The 23,653-nt window shown below is 43.2% G+C and overlaps 1 protein-coding gene across 2 annotated transcripts in view; it reads right to left on the reverse strand.

Moving 5' to 3' along the window:
* Positions 1-23,653, reverse strand: part of cdh4 (cadherin 4, type 1, R-cadherin (retinal)) — a 1,030,104-nt gene that overhangs the window by 69,651 nt on the left and 936,800 nt on the right. For both annotated transcript variants that reach the window (XM_034167231.1, XM_034167233.1), the window contains exons 10-11: positions 13,954-14,139; positions 13,438-13,691 (exon numbers count right to left, since the gene is read on the reverse strand). In XM_034167231.1, the coding sequence (XP_034023122.1) occupies positions 13,438-13,691; positions 13,954-14,139 (440 nt within the window). The remainder of the gene's footprint in view (positions 1-13,437; positions 13,692-13,953; positions 14,140-23,653) is intronic.

Genomic DNA, 23,653 nt, shown 5'->3' on the forward strand with positions numbered 1-23,653 from the left:
TGTCTTTCAGCCACTGGTGTGCGCAAATCAATCAATCAATCAACTTTTTTTTTATATAGCGCCAAATCACAACAAACAGTTGCCCCAAGGCGCTCTATATTGTAAGGCAAGGCCATACAATAATTATGAAAAACCCCAACGGTCAAAACGACCCCCTATGAGCAAGCACTTGGCTACAGTGGGAAGGAAAAACTCCCTTTCAACAGGAAGAAACCTCCAGCAGAACCAGGCTCAGGGAGGGGCAGTCTTCTGCTGAGACTGGTTGGGGCTGAGGGAAAATGTTGGAGTTATTCGGTAGATACACTGTTTTATTTTATCATGCATGTTTTGTGTTCTCTGCCCTGGTAGAATGTAGTTCTCTCTGCTCTGATAAAGTGTATTGTACTGATGTGATGGGTGAAGGTTACTTAAGATATGTGACATGACGTGTTTCTGCAAGTTGTGGTATTTCTGTGTGCACGCTAAGCTCTTTTTATTACATGTGAAGATGACTCATGCAGGATGCAGCCGAAGCTGAGCAGTAAGATAAAGAATAGAGAATTAAATGTTCCAACCACAGTGTGATTGTGATACATCAGTCCTTTTGCTTGAAGAAGTGTGATTAATCGTTAGATGTCTTAAACACATCTTAACCGAGCCCAAGATTAAAAAGGTTCTGAACATCCTGAATGTATTGTGCAATCAGCAGTTCTGCGGCAACAGCTCACGCGCTATCACTCTTCCCCTCAGGAGCTGTACCGCCCATGTATGTAGGGAAGTCCTAAATAAAAAGAGCGGGAGCGCAGGCCAGACTTTAGTGTAGCTTTGGTGTACAGCCTGACTGCACTCCTTGCGAGCGTAAATTGAATTCTATCTCCCACTTGTTTTATTGCCTGGTTGTCTCTTCCTCTTATGAAAAGGTACAGTATTCTGAACCCGACAAAGACTGGGGGCACGTCCGGGATCCCAACAGACCTGACGGTTCCAGCGAGCGTGATCGACACCAGAGAAATCCTTGGCCAAGGTAACTCAGACCCTTTGACGGGACTGGCTCAATCCGTTGGCTGGAATCTGAAAGGTTGACGGGATCACCGAGAGGGAAAGAGACCGACGGAGTGTGAGTATAGAATTTGATTCTGATAAAATTGTTGTTGTGAATGGTGGCAGTAGGCTGCGTAAAATAGAAATGTTGAAAAGTAATAAATAGTGACAGAAAGTCACGGTTAAACAAGGAAATAAGTGCACAGTGAAAAGGCAGTTAAACCTCGCAGGGATGGTGGAGTCCCCTAATGCAGGACATTAGTTAAATTCCACGGGAGGGCGAGCTCCCCTGACCTAAGAATACGCGTACGGTTATTAAAAGTGTTTCTATGTATTTGTGTAAATAAAATAACTGTGTGTGAGTGTAATAAAAGTGACTGAGTGAGAGTGTGGAGTCACTTCGACTCCCCTCTATGAAAATCTCACAGGAAAGTAAGTAGTAAGTTTTGAGAAGAAGCAAAGGCAAGGCCTTCCCGTGCCCTCCGGGGTGGCGAAAGGGAACGCACTTCTCAGAATAGTTGATTACTACCCTGTGATTGTAAGAACACCAGTGGATTAGGACCCTGTAGGGGCAAAACCATCACTGGTCTAAAACGTTCTGAAAACACAAAATGGGAAAATCTAACAGTAAAAATGAGAGACCTAAGTCCCGGGACGATCTAAAAACAAAAGATTGGATATACATGAATAAAATTGATCCAAATTCAACAAAACACTTAGATAAGTGGATAAAAGATCATGGATTTGATGGACGCCTGCAGAAAGAGTCTTTAACTAAACTAAAGAACAGTATTGAGAAAAAGTGTGGAACAAGTGAGAAAAAGAAAAGAAAAAGAAGGTCAAGGTGAAATTGTAGCATGGGAAAGAGAAGTTGAGAAACAAAAGAAGGGCCTTAGAGAAGCAAAGGAAAGACAGAAAGAAACAGTAAATGATAAGAAGGAGCAGGGGAACGTGATGTTTCACAAACAAGAAGATAATGAGACAGGGCCTGCGGCTCCAAAAGTAGAAATGGTAGTAAAATTGGATACTACAAAACACAGTCAGCCAGGAGCTGAAATAAAGGAGAATAAACTCTATCCAGATTTACCACAGGGACAACCCCCATCATATGTAGACCCTACACAACACGTCATGAGAACACGATCCAAAACACCAAAAGATGAAGAAAATCAACCTGGACCATCAGCCCCACCGGCTGATCAGGAACCAGGTGGATCAGGAGTCTATCCAATGATTCATGTGGCAAATCCACATACGTCAGGACCAAAAACTATTCTTGTGTACCGAACTTGGACACAAGCAGACGTTAAGGCAGCTGTGGAAGGTGTAACTCCCCCACGAGAAGATGTAGCCCAGTACATTATTGACATAACCGCTTTGGTTAAATCCTACAATCTTAGAGGGGATGAAGTTCAACAAGTCATAATGGCAACTGTGACAAAGGATTGGGCTGATGTAAAAGGAGATTGGGATCCTGCAGAGGCAGACCACACTCCATTAGCCCATGATAGTCAGGAATTGGAAGACCGATTGGCCGCACTACTGCTGAGAATTAAGCAGAAATACCAGCAGAAGTCAAATTACACAGAATAAATCGCACAAAACAGAAAGATGATGAACCATTCGAAGACTATCGACATCGAATGGAAAAAGTTTTTAAAGTGCACAGTGGTCTTCTACCACTGAAAAATGATAGCGTGTATGGACAACAATTGAAAAATGCACTCCATGCCAACTCCAGATCAGATATCCGAGCATGGGTAGACAAACACATGATAACGCTCCCTACAGCTGGGTTACAAGAGTATGTAGACCACGCCATACACGCAGAAAGAAATCTGAAAACAAAAAAGGCAAGCTGCCCAAACAGCCTGTGACCGTCAAGGCCAAGTTCTTCAGCCGACGGGCCGAGGACAAGATCAAGGCAGTGGGAGGAGTCTGTGTGCTGACGGCATAATGCTCCTGTCAATGTGGGATTTTGCTAAAATAAAGTGTATAAATGACAATCAAGTTTGTTCATTTGTTTTATACTTTACTTGGAACAATTATGTCGGTGTGGAAAACGGGTGTTATTTTAGATGTGGCCTTGTAAAGTTAAACACGACGTTTTCTGTTGGTTGCTAATGTGAAGCAACACTGTAACTGCAGTAGATCAAAGAGTCATCTATTCTGTCATTGTAGACAAATATAAAAACTTTAAGGCCCCTTTAAGAATGAGAGAATTTATTCTGTGTGAACATAAAATGTTTTGTTCCTCACAGACATTGGTACAGCCTCTATGGCTATAGAGAGTTCTGCCGGAGTTGTGCTTTTCCATTCATTAATACTAAAAGTACCCCATGCAGTGTCAGCATTGCTGCTACAAACAAATATGACATTTCTGTCTCCAGCACGTCATCTTTCTTGTATGGCTACGCTCCTATCTCAACCCCATTTGACTATTGAACGCTGCACAACATTAAATCCTGCCACACTCTTGCCCATCCCAGTGGATGGAGAACCACATGACTGTGTGGAGGAAGCCCAACGAGTATCTAAATGTAGACCCGATTCAAAAGATACATCTCTTTCAGAGGGCACAGTGGTATTTGTGGACGGCTCCTCAAAGAAAAATAATTTAGGAGAAACAATGACTGGGTACGCGGTAGTGACACATGATAGTGTCCTACAAGATGTCAAGCTACCTGCTAACATGTCGGCACAAGCGGCCGAACTGGTAGCTCTCACCGTAGCCTGCCAAATTTTCAGAGATCAATCTGTCACAATCTATACTGATAGCCAATACGCATTTTCCGCGGTGCATGTGTTCGCTCAACAGTGGAAAAATCGTGGAATGGTCACTTCAACAGGGAAGCCTGTCACACATGCCACTCTGCTCACCAAATTATTAGAAGCAGTCCAGCTACCTAGTCAATTGGCTATTTGTAAATGTGCAGCGCATACAAAAGGGATTGATCTTATTTCCCAAGGTAATGCGTTCGCTGATGAATCTGCAAAAGCTGCTGCTGAAGGCCATCTTCATGTGGTTGCTGATCCTAACACACTTACAATTGATAAAGCAACTGAAGTAACACCTGATCTCTTGGTAGAAATGCAAAATCAAAGCCCAGGCAGTGAGAGGAAATTAAGGGAAAAACATGGAGCCGTCAAAAACAAGGACGGTCTCTACATGTGACCCCTTAACAAACCTGTGTTGCCCAAAAATTTGTATAAATGGGCAGCTATTTCGAGCCATGGTGTTTCCCATGTCTCAACAGGGGGGATGATTAAACAAATCGAAACAGTGTATACAACATTTGGATTTAATAATTTTTCAAAACAATTTTGTAAAGCATGCATGATATGTGCTAAACACAACGTGCAAGGGAATTTGAGACAGCAAATAGTTGTAGCAACAGGTGTACGAGGCGTTAAAGGCAGCTACGATTTTACACATTTTGCATATGATTCCTGCTTCATTTGCACTTCATGCGCAAGTCAACCACATTCATACTATGTGTGAAAGGGCCCTTAGAGAGACCTAAAGTCTCAGGCCTGACCATTCTCCTCTGTGGTCCATCTGACCCAGCTCCACTCAATGCATCCAGTACTTTGTGATCCTTTGATTCATTTACAGCAGCGGTCACTGCTGACTTCCACTGGAACAGAAACTTGTGTTTGCTGCAGCTTCCGTTGTTGTCTCCTCATCTATTCCAGGATGTGCTCTATTTTCCTACAACTATACATCAGTTTGGACTCTAGTGACATGCATTTATAAATGTACACTCACTGGTCACTTTATTAAGTACACCTTGCTAGTACTGGGTTGGACCCCCTTTGGTCTTCCGAACTGCTTTATTTCTTCATGGCATAGATTCATTAAGATGTTGGAAACAGTCCTCAGAGATGTTGGTCCATACTGACAAGATGGGATTGCAATCGCCCATTCAACCAGTCTGCCCATTCTCCTCTGATGTCTAACATCAACAAGGCATTATTTTTTTTCCACACAACTGCCACTCACTGGATATCTTCTCTTTTTATGACTATTCTCTGTAAACCCTAGAGATGGTTGTGAGTGAAAATCCCAGTAGATCAGCAGTTTCAGAAATACTCAGACCAGCCCGTCTGGCACCAACAACCATGACACATTCAAAGTCACTTAAATCTCCATTCTGATGCTCGGTTTGAACTTCAGCAAGTCGTCTTCACCATGTCTAGATGCCTTAAATGCATTTAGCTGCTGCCATGTGATTGGCTGATTAGCTATTTGTGTTCACAACCAATTCAACAGGTGTACCTAATAAAGTATCTGGTGTGAATTTAAATTAATGTAATTTTGAGCACATGACAAACTGCAATTTGCTGCATAAATGTTTGCAGTTTTACTGAGTGTTTTGTAGCTTTGCAGGTGAGCTCGCCGTGTTTGCTAGACATGCTGGAGCACTCATCTCTGGATTTTGCCAGCAAGCTGTCACCTCCTGCTGTGTTCATCTGCAGCTGACAGAGAAGGGAGGCTCAACCAGCAGGACGGGCGAATCAAATGTATATTAATACGCCCAACCGTGACTGTTAATACTTTCTGTTGACAACTTTCATGCCTTAAGCTCCATTTGTAACTTCAGAACTGAGCAGGACAAACCCAACATTATCCCAGATTTTCAAGACAATTTAATTCTCAAATGAAACTACACTAAATATTTTCAAACCACAAAACAATTTTAAGAGTATTTGCACACTTAAAAATTCAAAGTGTACTGTATGTGTTTTTAATGTATTTATTGAATTATTTATTTGGTTGGTTGACTAGTTTGGGTTCACATTACAACTATGCAAGCATTGAATGATGTGCTACTGTTTGATGTTGTTGGGAAAGTGTAGTGACACGGACCCACAACAGGGGGCGTAAATGAACGGACAATAGAGGGAGTTAAATTAGAACACTTTACTGTTGTGAATGTCACAACCACACACAGCAGATTACAGAATGAATACAAGTCAATTAATGAAGGTGTCGTGTGGGCAGGCTCGACGATAGGAGACACCCGTCTGGAGATGAACCGGAACCACACGATTTCCACCGCCACCGAACCTGAAGGATACTGGAGCCGCCAAGTCCCGAAGTCCCCAGGTGGCCACCGTCTCAGCGTGTCGGATCTGGTACTGCTGGCGGAGAATAAAGACAGTCAAGTGTGGGTGTGTGTACACCCCGTAACAATAATGGTGGGAATTCCACCTCCACCTTTAACACACACTCGTGCAGCGTCTGTTTAACCACTTATCTGACGAGACGAAGGACGAAACAGTCGTGACCCACGCCGGTCCTCTGGTTGACAGCTGCAACACAATAGCTCTTGAAACACTGAATGCTGGCAGAGAATATTACCTCTCACAGAAGTCGATATCTCGGCGATGTGGTGGAGGTGTCATCCTGCTTTTATCCCGGGTGAGATGCAGATGATTGGTGACAGCTGTTATAGTTGATGAGTGACAGCTGTCACCTCGGCTGTTCCTGTAGGCGGCAGCGCCCTCTCGTGCCTGAAGCCCGCACTTCAGGCAGGGCGCCCTCTGGTGGTGGGCCAGCAGTACCTCCTCTTCTGGCGGCCCACACAACAGATGTAAGGGAAATTCCAAGTTAATTTCAGTTCATTTTCTTGCATTTGCAGTAGTATTATTATGGTTTTATTACCACCAGCAACAACTTCACATGCAATATATGAGATTAGCTCCAAGTGATAACAGTAGCGAAAGCCTATTTAGCTTGTACTTCCTGTAATTAGTCTCAAAGTTTGAATCATTCCAAATAAATACTTAAACAAATAATCATTTTCATTCTGCAAATCAACTCAACCATAATTATGTTTGATCCAGATCACAACCACCTCCTTTGGTGGCTTCCTTCAGTAGTCTCCATTTTGCATGGTCACCCAGTTTTTGAAAACAGTCTGCACCACACATATTTACCATAGAGTACCATACTGTTTGTATTATTTAATAATTGATGTAAATAAAGTATGAGGGACATTTGTGCATGAAACCAAATACACAAACACAGTGTGAGCAAGTGGAGCGTCGGAACCACATTGTGCAGCTGCTGTGGAAAAAAAAAAAAAAATACATGCCACCCGCGGGAGCTCTGATTAACAGACAGAAACTTTACCACTGCGCTACCATCACTGTCCTAACAGGTGCAAAATGCCTGAAATCAACAAGGAGATAAACATATTTTTTAAAAGAAAAACCAGATGATGTAGATGAAGAGAAAGTCTTTAATCATGGTGCAAAATGTGGTATAATTGCCCCTTTTGTAGAGGAAACAAAAACAAAACCGCTGGAACGTGTTGCACCACATCACACCTCTGTTGTGGAGAAAAAATAAAACCACACACCATAAAAAACCCGCATTTTATTGAATCCCTCTTATCAAGCAGACAATACAAGTATGAACAGTCTGTTCCTTTGTGGATGACCCATGGTCATAGACGTACAGTCATGAAATGACATGAATGAAGCAGTTCGATCTTATCATGTCCACAGACACCGTGTCATGTGGAACAGAGCACACGTGGGTGACTGACATTCAGATCGCCTGGTGCGTATTATGATCTGACGGTCCGTTTCACCTGGGGCAGCCTGCGAATGTTCGCTCCATGCGTGCGCTCGCTGCAGCCCGTCGCAACAGTGATATATGTTTTTATGGATGTCCATGTGAGGACAGCAAGCAGACACACGCACTTCATAGTGGACGGTTGTTAGTTCATGTCTGTCAAAACACAGTATGTGTTCCCCAGCTGGTTCATCAAGAACCAGAGATCTCAACAGCTATTGTTGTCGGAAGCCACGCCCCCTGTCCATCCAGTGCACACATTAATGTGTCACTCTGTTTCTGTGTTATGTGATAATTTTTTTAGTTATTTGTTAAGTATTTGTTTATATAGGTAGTGTAGTACTTATTAACCCTCTGGAGTCAAATGAAAGGCCCTCACATCAAAAGTCACATGACCTAATTAAGCGGTTGTAGCACACAGACTCTCCCCCGCCCCCCCCAAGTCCAAAACACCTTTTTCTATTGTTTTTTTTTTCACCACTAACACAGTCAGGACAGTCTGTACCAATACCAATAAAAATGCTACAGAAACAAGGAATTAGGGAAAAATACACATGGATATTGAGGTGGAATATCTGTACAAATCTTTGGAGCTTCTGATATGCATTGAACAGGAATTGTTTTTCTGAGTGGCAAAAATATAAACTGTGTGGCATCTTACTGCATGTAAATAGCCACAGAAAAATAAATAAATAAATAAATAAATAAATGCCTGAAGCATTTCCTCCATTTTAATGTGAATTGTTGTGTATAACTTTGTTTATGCTACATTTGTACATATATTTTTGAAGTTCACAATTTATATTTACATTTACAAGTTATGAAAATGGTTCCTTAAAAATATTTCTGGTTTTCACAGTAAAATAACTTTTTTTCTGATTCAAATTTTATGTTTTGATGTAGTATGTCAGAATGAAAGAAAAACTGTAAAGTCACACAGGTGTTGTGTTGTGCTGAAAAAAATGACACCAAACAAGGATAGGTAAACAGTTTTTTTTTTTAAGGTAAATTATGAAGGTTAAACCAAAAGTACCCCAAAAAAAAACAACACCCAAAAAAGCCAAGACTCCAGAGGGTTAATATACCTGGCTGTGGTTTCTGTGTTTTTAATGTGACATGTTGTGTGCACTGACCCATCATTTGTAGCTGTCAGTGAGTCTCTGGTCAGCAGCTGAGAGGCGGCTCACCATGCTGTGTGCGCTCTGATGTGGCTCGCTGCTCCCCAACTATACATCCAAATCAGTACTTCATGCAAGTGCGCTACCCCCAGCCCGGCACACCACGTGTTGCAGAAGGTGGGGGGGAGCGCAACACACACGCAATTCACATGCATGGCACACGGGTGGCAGGGGGAGCCGACACTCTGGCACGCCACGTGTGTCCTGTTTTTCTGCAACGCCACACTCGTGGGGGCACTTAGACAAATTTCACATCCAGTTTGACAGTGATCGTCTCCTCACTGTTTTCGTGCTAACAGCACGAATGGCCACACACTTTCCTCATGTCAAGTGAGCGTTGCTGGACGTTCGTGTGTGTCACCTGGAATTTGGCCGACACCTGCCGCGAGAAGGATCGAATGGGCTGTCACAGCACACACTCTGTCTTTCAGCCGCTGGTGTGCGTAAATAATAGTGTACCGCAGTCTCATTTGAACCCTGTGTGATATCGCGGGATTTGACCACTTGGGGTACCTCCATGCCGTTATGCAATATTAGACAGCATAACTTCACATGGAAAAATGGTGTACTGTTTTGTTATCAGTTGCAATCACCAAAGCAGAAAAGTGTTTTTTCGGTTCCTAGCGGAGAAGTGATGACGAGGCGAGTAGGAGATGTCGTGTCGGTAAGTGTTAGCCTACACAGCAAACCAGAGTTGCTCCGTTCTCTTACCTGCAAAACCGCCTTGACATGTTTCAGCTCCGGATCATAAACAAACCACAACACATGTCCACTTTCCCACCGCACTGCCCGCTTTTTTTTTTTTTTTGCATTTTCATTTTGTTTGTGTGTAATTTGCCCCAAAACCCATTGAAAATGCCGTGGTTGGTCCCCCCGAAGTAGAGAAATTACGTCATATGTATCATATTTTACTCCTTTAGCGCTCGCCCTCAAACAAGACTGTGGTACCCTATTGTAGCGACAGGTGTACAAGGCGTTGGAGGCAGCTCAGATTTTTGAATGGCATGCAATTCCTCCTTCGTGCGGTAGTCGGCTTCAATAGTGTTATGTGTGAAATGATCACCCTCACATCACAAAAACAGTATAATTCTTCAAGGCCAATAATGTTTACTTCCAAAAAGGATTCACTTCAAACTATTCAAAATCACAGCAAAATCAGCAGAAAAGCAATGTCAGCCTCACATCTTCATCTTCTCTTTCTTTTCTTCAAAAGTGTAATAGTAAGAATGTTCCCTTTTCTCCCATGCAGTGCACATCTACAGGCATTTCACTCAGCCCTTTTGTGTGTGCGCTCCTTCATGTGCATTTGTGAGTCTAAGCTTGTGCTTTTCTGTGTCTTTTGTGGAAGAGTTCAAGCGAGGTCACCTAAAGGGAATCAAGCTGCAGAGATGAGGCTGTTTGAGCATGAGCTGAGTGTCTGCTGGCAAGCTGCTTTGGAGAAAACAGCAGCTCTGAGCTCCCATCAAGAACAGACGCGCAGACAGACAGAAGTAAATGACAGGGTGGGGGGTGTTGGGGGGAGAGAAGGAGGGATGAGAAAAACGAGGAGAAAGAGGCGCCAAGTCTCTCAAAGGCCTTAAACTCAGTCCACTTAGTTTGCATGGCATGCCTTTTTAGCAAGAGAAGCTGAAAGATGTGAAGCTGCTGCAGCTAGCACTCCATCTTTTCTCTAGTGATCAAATTACTGGCATTTCCACTGGGTCCTCGGTGGAAAGGCCTCTTACTGACATTAAGAAAAATCAATCTTTCCTGCTGGAGCTGGGCACGAAGTGGAACAGTGTAGCTGGACCTTCGCGGACATGTGGGAATTTCTGTCACGCTAGGTCGATGCCTGGATGACATGAGGCCCGCTGTGCGTCATCCCAGTTAGGAAGGATGAAACAAAGGGTCGATGAGAAGAAAGACGAGAAGACAGGGATCTACAGAGGGCAGGCAGACAGTCTGCAACTCATTACAGAGTGACCTCTTCACACCAGTCGCCTGGCAACAGAAGGCTAACTGAAGCCCGGCGCATGGACCGACGGGTCAGGGGAAAATGTCACTGTAGAGGGACGAACTCTGGAGATTTTGGATTAAACACTGGTGGATTCAAACAGCGGAGGTGGACAAAGTATTAGATATGTCTGACTACAAATCACCAGGAAGGACCATTCATTTAGTGTCTTGAAAATAAAAGAAAGTGGCATTAAATTTCCTAAAGGCAGGTTAAAATAACCGCACTGCCTCGATATACACACACTCACCATCACACAAGTTTCTTTCTGCATTTCTTACATCACCGTTGCATCTGTGCTGTTGACTTTGCATTTTTTTGGGAATTACATTCTTTGCTACTCCATTTTTTTACTACCAGTGTTCACTATATGGACAAAAAAATACTTACGAATGCACCAAAAAGGGTGTCAGGGTGTTGATTACAGGTCTTCACACGTCTATTTACCGTATGTCCTTGATTAATAGCCTGGGTGTCATTTTTTTTTTCAAACCGTGTGTAGACCCGACACCTAATTGAGGCAGGCTCATATTCAAGGCCGGTGTCGCAGACCGAACGGTCCGCCCCTAAAAATCAGTTTGCCTTTTGCATCTGCACATACGTCATTTTGGACCACAGCAGCACGTCTGAGATGTCTGAGTCTCTTCACCCAAAGTAATCAAGTGGATTAATGGGATTATCAACCATCAGATGACAAAGGTAAAACCTCTTAAATCATTCTAAAGTCAGTTTTAAGCAGAAACAAGGTGAAATTCTGTGACGCTTCGATGCTTTTATGATGAAATAATGCTGAATTTATGTGGAAATGATTGTTGATGATGTTGTTGATGATGACTGGAGTCCAGTTTGAAGCAGAAAAAAGGTGATAATCCGTAATCCGTGTCATGGGGGGTGGGGGGGGGGGGGGTGTGTTCATTCTGCTGATGTTGTTAATGATGACTGGAGTCCAGTTTGAAGCAGAAAAAAGGGGGGGGGGAGTTCAGTCTGTGACACCGGCAAATATTAACAAACTGTGCTTTGCTGCCTGCACTGTAATTTCTAAGTTTCACACATATCCCTGGCTGTGGTGAACCAAAGACAGCTGCTTTACATCTGTCATGTCACGTCTAGCAAAACATTCCCAGTTTCTTATAATGGGATGCTAAGAAATCAACGCTGTCCAAATCAAAACCGTACCGGTGCACCACCTACCGTTGTTCCTCTGCAATTGACACCATGGCATGCCATTTCATTTTAGGATTTTAAGGCAATACTCCGCACTGGATGTAGGAAAAGTTAATTGTAAACTGTACATACCTTGCTGTTTTTTTTCGGCAAATGCAACAGCTTGCGGCTTTGTCTCAATGGTTTAGGAATTGTACTCTCTTTTTCCAACATCACTAGGAGAAGGGGTCGCTCCCTCCACAGTCAAATTTCCGGGATACTGTACATCAGCACAAACGCTGGAGCAGGAGGTACGTTGCCATTTCGGCCGCGACTGCTCATACGGACAATCAGCTAGGCAGAGACATTTGATGGCTAACATAAATGACCGGGCCTTTGAACAAGACCCGCGCTTATTGAAGGCAAGCGTTTATTTTTTCCAGCAGAGTTCTGACCCAGAAATTAAATGAGGCGGGCCCGTATTTAAGGTCAAGTATTTAATCATGGAAATGTGGTAGTTCTCCAAAGTCAAGACTTAGCCTACAAATCAAGTTATTTTAAAGCCAATTTTCATTCAGTCGTGTTAGATCTGATTTGTCGTGTTTATGTGCTGTTGGGTCATGGTTGTGTTTGTCAATATATCAACTACCAGAATGGACCTGAGAGGATTAGTGTGACTCCCTATTTTAAATGCTAGACAGGGGACCCCACTGCAGACAACCATAATGAAGGAAGCTAAAAACTGATTCATTATCCACTGGAGTATTAAAATGTGGGGCAAGAGTTCTCTAAACTGCAGACAAGACCAACTGCAGATCAGTTCCCTTTGCCTAGTTAGTAGGCAGGTGCACAGACAATGAATAGCAAAACTCAGAATGACAGTTTGTGTCTGCAGAGAGGCATAACACTGGGAATACACTTGGAAGTAGAACGTGAGAAAGTCAGAACTAATCTGGATAATCTGATGACAACGTTAATGCTCTGTGTGTGGTTATTAAGACAAAAAACAAAAGAAACCAAACAAACCAAACATGGAAGTGCAGGGACATGTGAACTCATAAGGCCAATAACAGGACATGAAGCAAGAGCAAAAATGGAATAGACATCAAACTAAAGTACGCACCAGAGATAATCTAATGTGGGAGCACAGACAATAATACGCAAAGGATAAATACCAGAACTATAATACCATGAAGATTACAAACTGTGTTCTATGACAGCTATCAACTCTTATCATGTGATGTGTTATCACTCTCATCACAAGAAAATTTTTGTATGATGAGAGAGAGTTTGAACTGTAAAATGTGAACGTGATTAGTTATGGCACATAATGTCAGGGTTCAGGGTTTGGGTGTGTTCAGATTAACCACATTTTGAATCTGTTTTTATAATCCCCATGTGTTTCACATTGTGGGACCAATAATCTGTGGATTACTTTTTGTTTGAGATTTATTAATATTTTCATCTCTTCTTTTGAATAATAATTTAGGCACTTGGGGTGGTCCTGATACTCATACCTGACAGTCTGATGGATGAAATGATCAGGGTCCTGGGCACCAAACACAGTTAAGGTGGTCCCTGCTGGCACTCCCTCCTCAAAGCGAATCATTTTGGGGTTGACAGGGAAGATGGGAGGCTCATTGACGTCTTGGACAGAAATGGTGACTCCTGCTGTGGACTGAAGCGAGGACTGGATTCCGCTGGCCAGGTGGACCTGATTGGACACCACCACTGTCAGCATGAAGGCTCGGTTCATCTCAAAGTCCACTGCCTACAGGAGGACCAATGAGGATGGAGATAGTGAGACTGACAATGCTAATAACCAAAGGAATCGTGAAAATATATGTAGCTAATTGAGATATTAGTTTGTAGCTATGGTCTAATTATGTCTAAGAACATAACTTATAGTAAACAACTGAGACCAAATGACTCATCAACAGAAAAAGCTGTTCATCTTCAGTATTTAACATCTACAGACAACATCAGAAATATTGTAAGTAGGATGGCAAGTTGATTGCTCAGCATCACTGTACCTTGACAACTGTCAGCATCCCCTCATTGGTGATAGGGTTCGTGCGAATGGTGAAGTGACCGGAAGGGTCTCCGCTGACGATTCGGTAGACAGCATTCCAGTTGGGGCTGTGTGGCTGATCCCTGTCTACCACTGTCAAATTGGTTACCACCACATTTACCTTGTTCTCTGGCACTTCTCCAGAAAACTAGAGAGCAGAAAGAAGGGATGAAATGAACAAGACAGGTGGTGTGATATCAGGAAGAACAGGAAAGAATGGTTGGTCACAAATAACATTGTACTGGGGCTGTTTCAGCAGAAATAATAAAGTGATGTACTGAGATAACATTAGCTTGAGCCATGTTCAATATTTTAGCATGTTTGTGTTTTCCAAGGAGGTTATGTGGTCACTACTGGTTGCACATTTGTTATATTGATGGACTTTGAGCAAGATTATGCCTAAAATATTCAGAACAAACATGTTGTCACCTGTACGGATGTCTTCAGTTTTACTTATTTGTGTCCACTTTCATTAAGTACTGTGGGCTCCATAATATTTTTCTTATGGGGTTCTTATGGGGTCCAGTTGGACCACAGGTTGATATAATGGTATCCATAGCACAAGTTTGAGCTCTGTGTCAATTTACCATAACTACTGATATGAACTACCACAGCAGTTTGTATTCAGGACATTTGCATCAGATGATCTGTAGAAAGTCAGAGTAGCTGATGAGTCTTCATACTGAAAATTTGTGTTCCAAAAAGAGAAAAAAAAAATCTCGAAAGTGTTTCAAAATGAAATGTGGTTTATCAGCCATGTACTCAAAAGTCTTTTGTTGTCTGTCAAATTAGTTGCAAAGTGATGAAATCAAGTTATATGACAGATATCTGTAAGAATATAAATAAAAGCATGTTACCCTTTGGGGTCCGAGGGCATTTTTTGGACAGTTCACTCGCCTGGCATAAATGTTTTATTATTGCTGTTAACAGCTCTCCCTGCATCCCACAATCAAGATCTATGTCAACCTGTAGTTACAAAACACTTTATAAAGGTAATTTGAGGTCGTGTGTGAAAGTCTGTACAACAGAAAGGTTCAAACAATAAACACAAATGCACATTTTGAACAAGATATACAAAATGGTCTATGCGTTTTGTTGTCCATTGATATGGTAAACAGAGCTTTAAGCAGAGAAAGCAACAGAGTTATCCAGTAACATTCACATGCAAACTAGTGGAGCAATCCTGATAGTTACACACTCTTTGTTTGAGCACATGAGATTGTCATCAGAGGCTCTCCGTGTGCTGCTGCTTTCACTGATCGCTGTGCGTAATGGTGCAGGGTGCACTGAGTATGTACTAATAGTATGTACTCATTGGAGCTATTCAAACGGGCCATCTAGTAACACATCACTCCTGAAAACAATCTTTGGCTTTTCACGTGATGTAAATCTGCCCTACGATTGGATTTTGGAAAACCATGTGACGGTGAACCAATTCCGATTGGACACTCACATTGCGCACATCACCACACAGCTTCTATGAGGAATACGAAGATGGCCGATGGCTGGCTCGAGAGTCCACAGAGTTAACTTTTCAGCAAAAAAAAATGTAAGTTTCTATCTCATATCATTCAAAAGTTATTTATAATTTAGTAAAGCTTGGTCTTGGTCGTCGTATACAACAGCGTCGACCCCAGAGGGTTAATAGTATTAAAAAACAAGAAATTCTGGTGGCATCATGACGTGTCCTGTAGTGTCCTAATGAGGGTTAAAAGTCAAGTTAAAATTATACAGCTGTATGCAAAAGTTTGGGCACCCCTGATAATTTTCATGATTTTCCTTTATAAATCATTGGTTGTCTGAATCAGAAATTTCAGTTAAATATAACATATAGCAGACAAACACACTGATATTTGAGAAGTGAAATGAAGGTTCTAGTATTTACAGAAAGTGTGCAATAATTATTTAAACAAAAGTAGGCAGGTGCATATATTTTGGCACCCTTGTCATTTTATTAATTTGAATACATTTAGCACTAATTACTGGAATACAAAATTGGCTTGGTAAGCTCATTGACCCTTGACCTCCTTACACAGGCGTGTGTAAGGAGGTCATGAGAAAGGGTATTTAAGGCAGACATGGGGCCAAATACAAAAGTATTTGTATTTGAAATACTTAAATACATTTTTTCGGAGTATTTGTATTTTCTGATTTTGAATTCAAAGTATTTGTATTTGTATTTCAAATACATCGAAATTGTATTTCCAAATACTTTTACAAATACTTTTTCAAATGCTTTTCAAACTTGGGAATCTCTGTGACACCGTGTTGAATATAGATTGTGATAGATTGATTATTGCCTGTGATATTATAATAGTGAATTTGTGATAAAACATTCAATCCTTTACTTATAAATAGTATTTGGTCATGCTATTTTCACAATAATTGTCACCGGTTTATCAGTTTTTGTGTTTATTTGTTGTTTATAGTTCATAGAAAGTATTTGTATTTGTATTTGAAATACTCAAAATATAAAGTATTTGTATTTGAAAAAGTACAACGTATTTGTATTTGGAATTCGAAAATCTAAAGTATTTGTATTTAAATACAATGCAAAGTATTTGACCTCATGTCTGATTTAAGGTGGCCATTTGCAAATGTTTCCCCTCTTTGCATCTCTTCTAATGAGTGGCAACATGGGAGCAGCATTCCAAGAAAAATGCTTGCTACCTACAGTAAAATTTTGAGGCGGTTCCATCATGCCGTGTGGCTGTGTGGCCAGTGCAGGTACTGTTAAAGTTGATGGTCACATGGATTCCAGTCAATATCAGCAGATTCTTGAGAACAATGTTAATTAATCAGTGACAGAGTTGCGCCTTGGCTGGATCTTTCAACAAGACAACGACCCTAAACACTGCTCAAAATCTACTAAGGGATTCATGCAGAGGAACAAGTACAACATTCTGGAATGGAATGGAATCAGTCCCCAGACCTCAATATTATTGAAAATCTGTGGTGTGATTTTAAGCGGGCTGTCCATGTTCAGAAACCAACAAACCTAACTGAACTGGAGATGTTTTGTAAAGAAGAATGGTCCAAAATACCTTCAACCAGAATCCAGACTCTCATTGGAAGCTATAGGAAGTGTTTAGAGGCTGTTATTTCTGCAAAAGGGGGACCTGCTAAATATTGATGTATTTTTTTCTGTTGGGGTGCCCAAATTTATGCACCTAAAGAATTATTTCACACTTTCTGTAAATCCTATAAACTTCATTTTCTTGTCAAATATCAGTGTGTTCATCTGCTATATGTTATATTATTTAACTGAAATTCCTGATCCAAACAACTAATGATTTATAAAGGAAAATCATGAAAATTATCAGGGGTGCCCAAACTTTGGCATTAAATTTGGTATTAAATAGGGCATAATATTATTTAACAATATTACACAGCGGTGCAGTGGCAACACACTCGCCTCATATTCACAACATCAGGATACCTCCGTTTACTTAGACATCTAGAGTTGCACCAGGAACAGCATCTCGCATAAAACGTATGGCATACAAACCCATAATGTGGTAACTATTGTGGAGACTTAGGACAAAGTCCCTGGTCACCAGACGAGAGTCTAAGTGTTTTAGCTGTGCTCAATTATTAAAAATATCTTCTTAATGCTGTCCAGAAAAGTCAGAGAGAATCATTCTCAAAGCCCAACCAGTCCCAGCAGAAGACTGCCCCTCCCTGAGCCTGGTTCTGCTGGAGGTTTCTTCCTGTTAAAAGGGAGTTTTTCCTTCCCACTGTCGCCAAGTGCTTGCTCACGGGGGGTCGTTTTGACCGTTGGGGTTTTTCCGTAATTATTGTATGGCCTTGCCTTACAATATAAAGCGCCTTGGGGCAACTGTTTGTTGTGATTTGGCGCTATATAAATAAAATTGATTTGATTTGATTTGAAAGCAACAGTTTTTATTTTGCCAGCAAAAGGAAGTAGCTCACAGAGTCCCTGTAAAACAGCAAGCACCAGGGCCGCTTTGAATACACAAAGGATGACAATCATTTTTATACATCTCAGTGGTCAATGTCTCCACCCAAATTGAGCAAATTTTACACCAAACAAAACAATTATTAATGACATAATTTTTTCAATATACACGTGCAATGAGTTCATTCACAGGCCTGGAAAAACCCCAGGCCTGTGAGTTCAACTCTGGGTCATGAGGCCATGAGTCATGGACATTTACCACTCCTGTAAAACCCAGGTTTTTAATCCATTATTCATTTTCTTCAAACAATTAAGTGCTTTACTCAAATTACACCCTTAAATCCAAATTCTGGTCTTATAGTGTGCTTTGAATGAAAACATACATTTTGCACACGTCCCTCTAAACATCTGTTCACTGTCATCAGAAATAAACAAAACCATCTTCTTGCATTTGCATATCATCAAAGTTTGTTATTTGCATGACATCTGTCTTTAGCCAAAAAAAAAAAAACATAATCCCGAGAAAGAAAAAAGGAGATGGGCATGCTAGTCATTAATAAACATTTCTAAAATAAACTTTTGGAAAACTTTTTTAAAAAGCATTAAAAAAAAGCATTTTTTGGGTAGTCCCCTGGTAATGTACATATAAGTTAATTTCAAGTCTAATTAAAGGACAGTTAAAGAGCTGCTGTGAAACCTGTGCAAAATCAACATCTGGCCTGCTGTAGTGACCCCCGATGAAAACAGTCCGAAATGTTTTTTTTTTTTAAGTTAAAGCACAAAATAAAACTTCAATGTCTTCTGCAGTATTCATGTGAAACATCTACTGAAGGTGTGGACAATCCCTCCCCGTGGTGCCGATGTCTGTGCGGCTACACCCATGAGTACAAATGAAGGTCTACTATGGTAGTTGCAAAACGGACTATGCTCGAAGACCGGATCTGAAGACCCCAACCAACTGGTGCTGTCCTGGGCATCTGTGTGGAGGTAATAATTCTCAAAAATTTGATGTTCCTCTGTGTTGTTAAAAATCTTTTTTATTAGTATGATCTCAGCAGAGGGTCATCCCTTTGAGTCTGGACTGCTTGAGGTGTCTTCCTAAAAATGATCAGAGGGAGTTTTTTTCTTACCACTGTCGTCTGTGTGCTTGTTCTATGGGTTGGCAAGGTTAGACCTTACTTGTGTGAAGTGCCTTGAGGCAGCTTTGCTGTGATTTGGCGCTATCATTTTTGTAGTCGTATCATCTGACCTTCGGCCACGTGTCTCGGACACTCGAGTGAAGAGAGGGGCAGAGCTGTCGACTGATCACCACCTGGTGGTGAGTTGGATCCGCTGGGAGGGTAGGAAGCCGGTAAGACCTGGCAGGCCCAAACGTATCGTGAGGGTCTGCTGGGAACGACTGGCGGAACCCTCTGTCAGCGAGGCCTTCAACTCCCACCTCCGGGAGAGCTTCTCCCAGATCCCGGGGGAGGTTGGAGACATGGAGTCCGAGTGGACCATGTTCTCCACCTCCATTGTCGATGCGGCTGCTCGTAGCTGTGGTCGCAAGGTCTCTGGTGCCTGTCGCGGCGGCAATCCCCGAACCCGGTGGTGGACACCGGAAGTAAGGGATGCCATCAAGCTGAAGAAGGAGTCCTACTTATCTTTGTTGGTAGGTGGGACCCCAGAGGCAGCTGACAGGTACTGGCAGGCCAAGCGTGCCACAGCCCGTGCGGTCGCAGAGACAAAGACTTGGGTCTGGGAGGAGTTCGGGGAGGCTATGGAGGAGGACTATCGGTCGGCCTCGAAGAGATTCTGGCAAACCGTCCGATGCCTCAGGAGGCAGACGCAGCTCTCCACCAGCACTGTTTACGGTACGGGTGGGGAGATGTTGACCCTGACTGGGGATGTTGTCGGGCGGTGGAAGGAGTACTTCGAGGATCTCCTCAATCCCATCGTCACGTCTTCTGAAGAGGAAGCAGAGACTGGGGACTCGGAGGCGGACTCATCCATTACCCAGGCCGAAGTCACCGAGGTGGTTAGAAAGCTCCTCGGGGGCAAGGCTCCTGGGGTGGATGAAATCCGTCCTGAGTACCTTAAGTCTCTGGATGTTGTGGGGCTGTCTTGGCTGACACGCCTCTGCAACATCGCGTGGCGATCGGGGACAGTGCCTCTGGATTGGCAGACCGGGGTGGTGGTCGCTCTGTTTAAGAAGGGGGGCAGGAGGGTGTGTTCCAACTATAGGGGGATCACACTCCTCAGCCTCCCCGGTAAGGTCTATTCCAGAGTACTGGAGAGGAGAATTCGACCGATGGTTGAACCTCGGATTCAGGAGGAGCAGTGTGGTTTTCATCCTGGTCGCGGCACACTGGACCAGCTCTACACGCTCCATCGGGTGCTCGAGGGTTCATGGGAGTTTGCCCAACCAGTCCACATGTGTTTTGTGGATCTGGAGAAGGCATTCGAGCGTGTCCCTCGGCGCACCCTGTGGGGAGTGCTCCGGGAGTACGGGGTCCTTTGCTAAGGGCTATCCGGTCCCTGTACGACCGCAGCAGGAGCTTGGTTCTCATTGCCGGTAGTAAGTCAAACCTGTTTCCAGTGCACGTTGGCCTCCGCCAGGGCTGCCCTTTCTCACCGGTTCTGTTCATTATTTTTATGGACAGAATTTCTAGGCGCAGCCAGGGTGTAGAGGGGGTCTGGTTTGGGAACCACAGAATCTCGTCTCTGCTGTTTGCGGACGATGTGGTTCTGTTGGCTTCGGCAAATCAGGACCTTCAGCGTGCACTGGGGTGGTTTGCAGCCGAGTGTGAAGCGTCCGGGATGAAAATCAGCACCTCCAAATCCGAGGCCATGGTTCTTGACCGGAAAAAGGTGCTTTGCCCTCTTCAGGTCGGTGGAGTGTCCTTGCCTCAAGTGGAGGAGTTTAAGTATCTTGGGGTCTTGTTCACGAGTGAGGGACGGATGGAGTGTGAGATCGATAGATGGATCGGTGCAGCATCTGCAGTGATGCGGTCGCTGTATCGGACCGTCGTGGTGAAGAGAGAGCTGAGTAGGGGGGCAAAGCTCTCGATTTACCGATCGATCTACGTTCCGATCCTCACCTATGGTCATGAGATTTGGCTCATGACCGAAAGAACGAGATCGCGAGTACAAGTGGCCGAGATGAGTTTCCTCCGCAGGGTGGCTGGGCGCTCCCTTAGAGATAGGGTGAGGAGCTCGGTCACTCGGGAGGAGCTCGGAGTCGAGCCGCTGCTCCTCCACGTCGAAAGGAGTCAGTTGAGGTGGCTCGGGCATCTTTTCCGGATGCCCCCTGGACGCCTCACTGGAGAGGTGTTCCGGGCACGTCCCACTGGGAGGAGGCCCCGGGGAAGACCCAGGACACGCTGGAGGAATTACATCTCTCGGCTGGCTTGGGAACGCCTTGGGGTTTCCCCAGAGGAGCTGGAGGAGGTGTGTGTGGATCGGAAGGTCTGGGCGGCTTTGCTTGAGCTGCTGCCCCCGCGACCCGACTCCGGATAAAGCAGAAGAAAATGGATGGATGGATGGATGGATGGAATTGCATAGATGTCAACTTGATGTTTGACATCACTGGGAAGTGAAGGATTAACATTTTAGCCCAGATGCTATTGTGTGATTCCATTTGATTTATATCAGGATTGCAATGTCATAAAATGTCTTGCTTTAGTTCATTTTGTTATGGACAAGATAATCCTAAATCTAAATCTTCCCATTTTGTTGACAAACACAAGTTATAAAATGTCACAAAAGAGACATGTGAGCCAATCCAGTTTCAAGGGATTATAGTTTGGAGACAAAAATACACTGACAATGAGGTGATGCAACAGACTAAAAAAAAGAACTTCATGTCTCTAAATGCCCTTTTCAGGTCTCAGTGGGTATGTCTAAAACTGTAACAAGGCCTCAGATTTGGACTTCTGTTAGGACCCCTTCACACATACCACAAATAAAGACAAATCAGTGCGAATCACAGTTGAAGAGCTCGTATGAGCAAACCACGAAAACATCGAGCCTACGGGCAGGCCTGAACGATCCCGCTGCAACGCTTTCGTGCATGCGACAGTATTGTGCATGAACATGCATGAAACTGTAGCAACGGGAACACAGTGCCAGCAGCTGGAGCATGTGTAACCACATCGCATAGCTGCTGTGAAAAAAAGCAAAATATATGCCATCCATAGGATGTGAACCTGTAATTTATAAAAGCTCTGATTACCAAACAGAAACTTTAGCACTGCACTATAATCACTGTCTTAAAACAGGAGTGTGAAATGGCTAAAATCAACAAAGAGATAAATGTATTTTTTTTAAAAAGAGAAAAAAGCGACGTGATAACTGACCAAACAACATTTATTACAGCGTATTTCTACTGATACGTGGCTGAAAGTGACATATTTGTTGCACTGTTGGCTTGTCACATGGTCCTGTGGTGCGACGCTCACAGGAAACGCGTGTCCTGTCAAACACACATGACATTCAGATCGCCTACTGTGTGTCCACATGAACTGACGGTTGATTTCAGCTGGGACAGCCTGTCAATGTGTGTGCTCTCCAGCCCATCGCAAAAGCGATATATGTTTTTATGTATTTCCATATGAAGACAGCAAGCACACACACGTGCGTGTCCGTCAAAACACGGTACGTGTTCTGCAGCTGTGACATCCAGGAGCAGAGATGCTTCAACAGCTGCTGTTGACAGCCAGCCACGCCCCCTGTCCGGTCAGCACACAGACCAAGGTGTCACTCTGTGATCAGATGAGAAGCACCTCACCTGCGGGGGGGGGGGCGTGCGAAACACACGCATCCATGTGTTGTGGGGGGAGCCGACACTCTGGCACACCACGTGTACTCAGCAACTCCACAGTCGTGGGGCACTTAGACAAATTTCACATCCAGCTTGAAAGTGAGTGTCTGTTGACTGTTTTCGTGCTAATAATGCGAATGGCCACACATTTTCTAAGTGCCAAGCACGCTGTGTAGATGTTCATGTGTGTCACCTGGAATTTGTCCGACACCTGCCACGAGAGGGTTCGAATGGGCTCTCACAGTGCACACTCTGTCTTCTGCTGGTGTGCACAAATACGTAGTTGTAGCAACAGGTATGAGGCATTGGAAGCAGCTATGATTTTACTCGTATTGCATACAATTCCTGCTTCATGTGCAATTCAGCCACATTCATGCAATGTGTGGCGGGACCCTTACATATGTCACAGAAGTCAACAACGAGGAGTTTAATGGACAAAATTTTGCTGAGAACCAGATACTTCCTACATAAAAACACATAGAAGTGTGGGAATTTGAGGATGTTTAATGTGAAATTTCAACTATATTTGACTGTAAAAAAAAGTAGATAAAAACTGATTTTGCGCAATATGACGCCTTTAGGGAAGTGTTTTATTCCACACTGTCAACTCATACAAAACTCATTATTTGAACTAATGAATTTGTTCAATTAATTGTTTACCCATTAATTTGTATTGTGCACATTCACCAAATTTAACTGTTTAACAAGCTATTAGATAAGTATGTAATTAAGGCAGCAGTAGGAATAATCTTTGGCTAATGATCTTCATTATGTTGCAATCTGAAACAGCTCCCCTCTGAAACAAGCCTAGTGGAAAGTTGATGACAGCTGCAGTGCCAGAAGAAGAAATCACAGCGCAATAGGATACATGTCCTTCACTACGGGGATTTATCAAGCTACAGAGGAACACACACACACACAAACACACAGAGAGTGCTCTCT

Source organism: Thalassophryne amazonica, chromosome 3, assembly GCF_902500255.1.
Source record: "Thalassophryne amazonica chromosome 3, fThaAma1.1, whole genome shotgun sequence".
NCBI classification, from domain to species: domain Eukaryota; kingdom Metazoa; phylum Chordata; class Actinopteri; order Batrachoidiformes; family Batrachoididae; genus Thalassophryne; species Thalassophryne amazonica.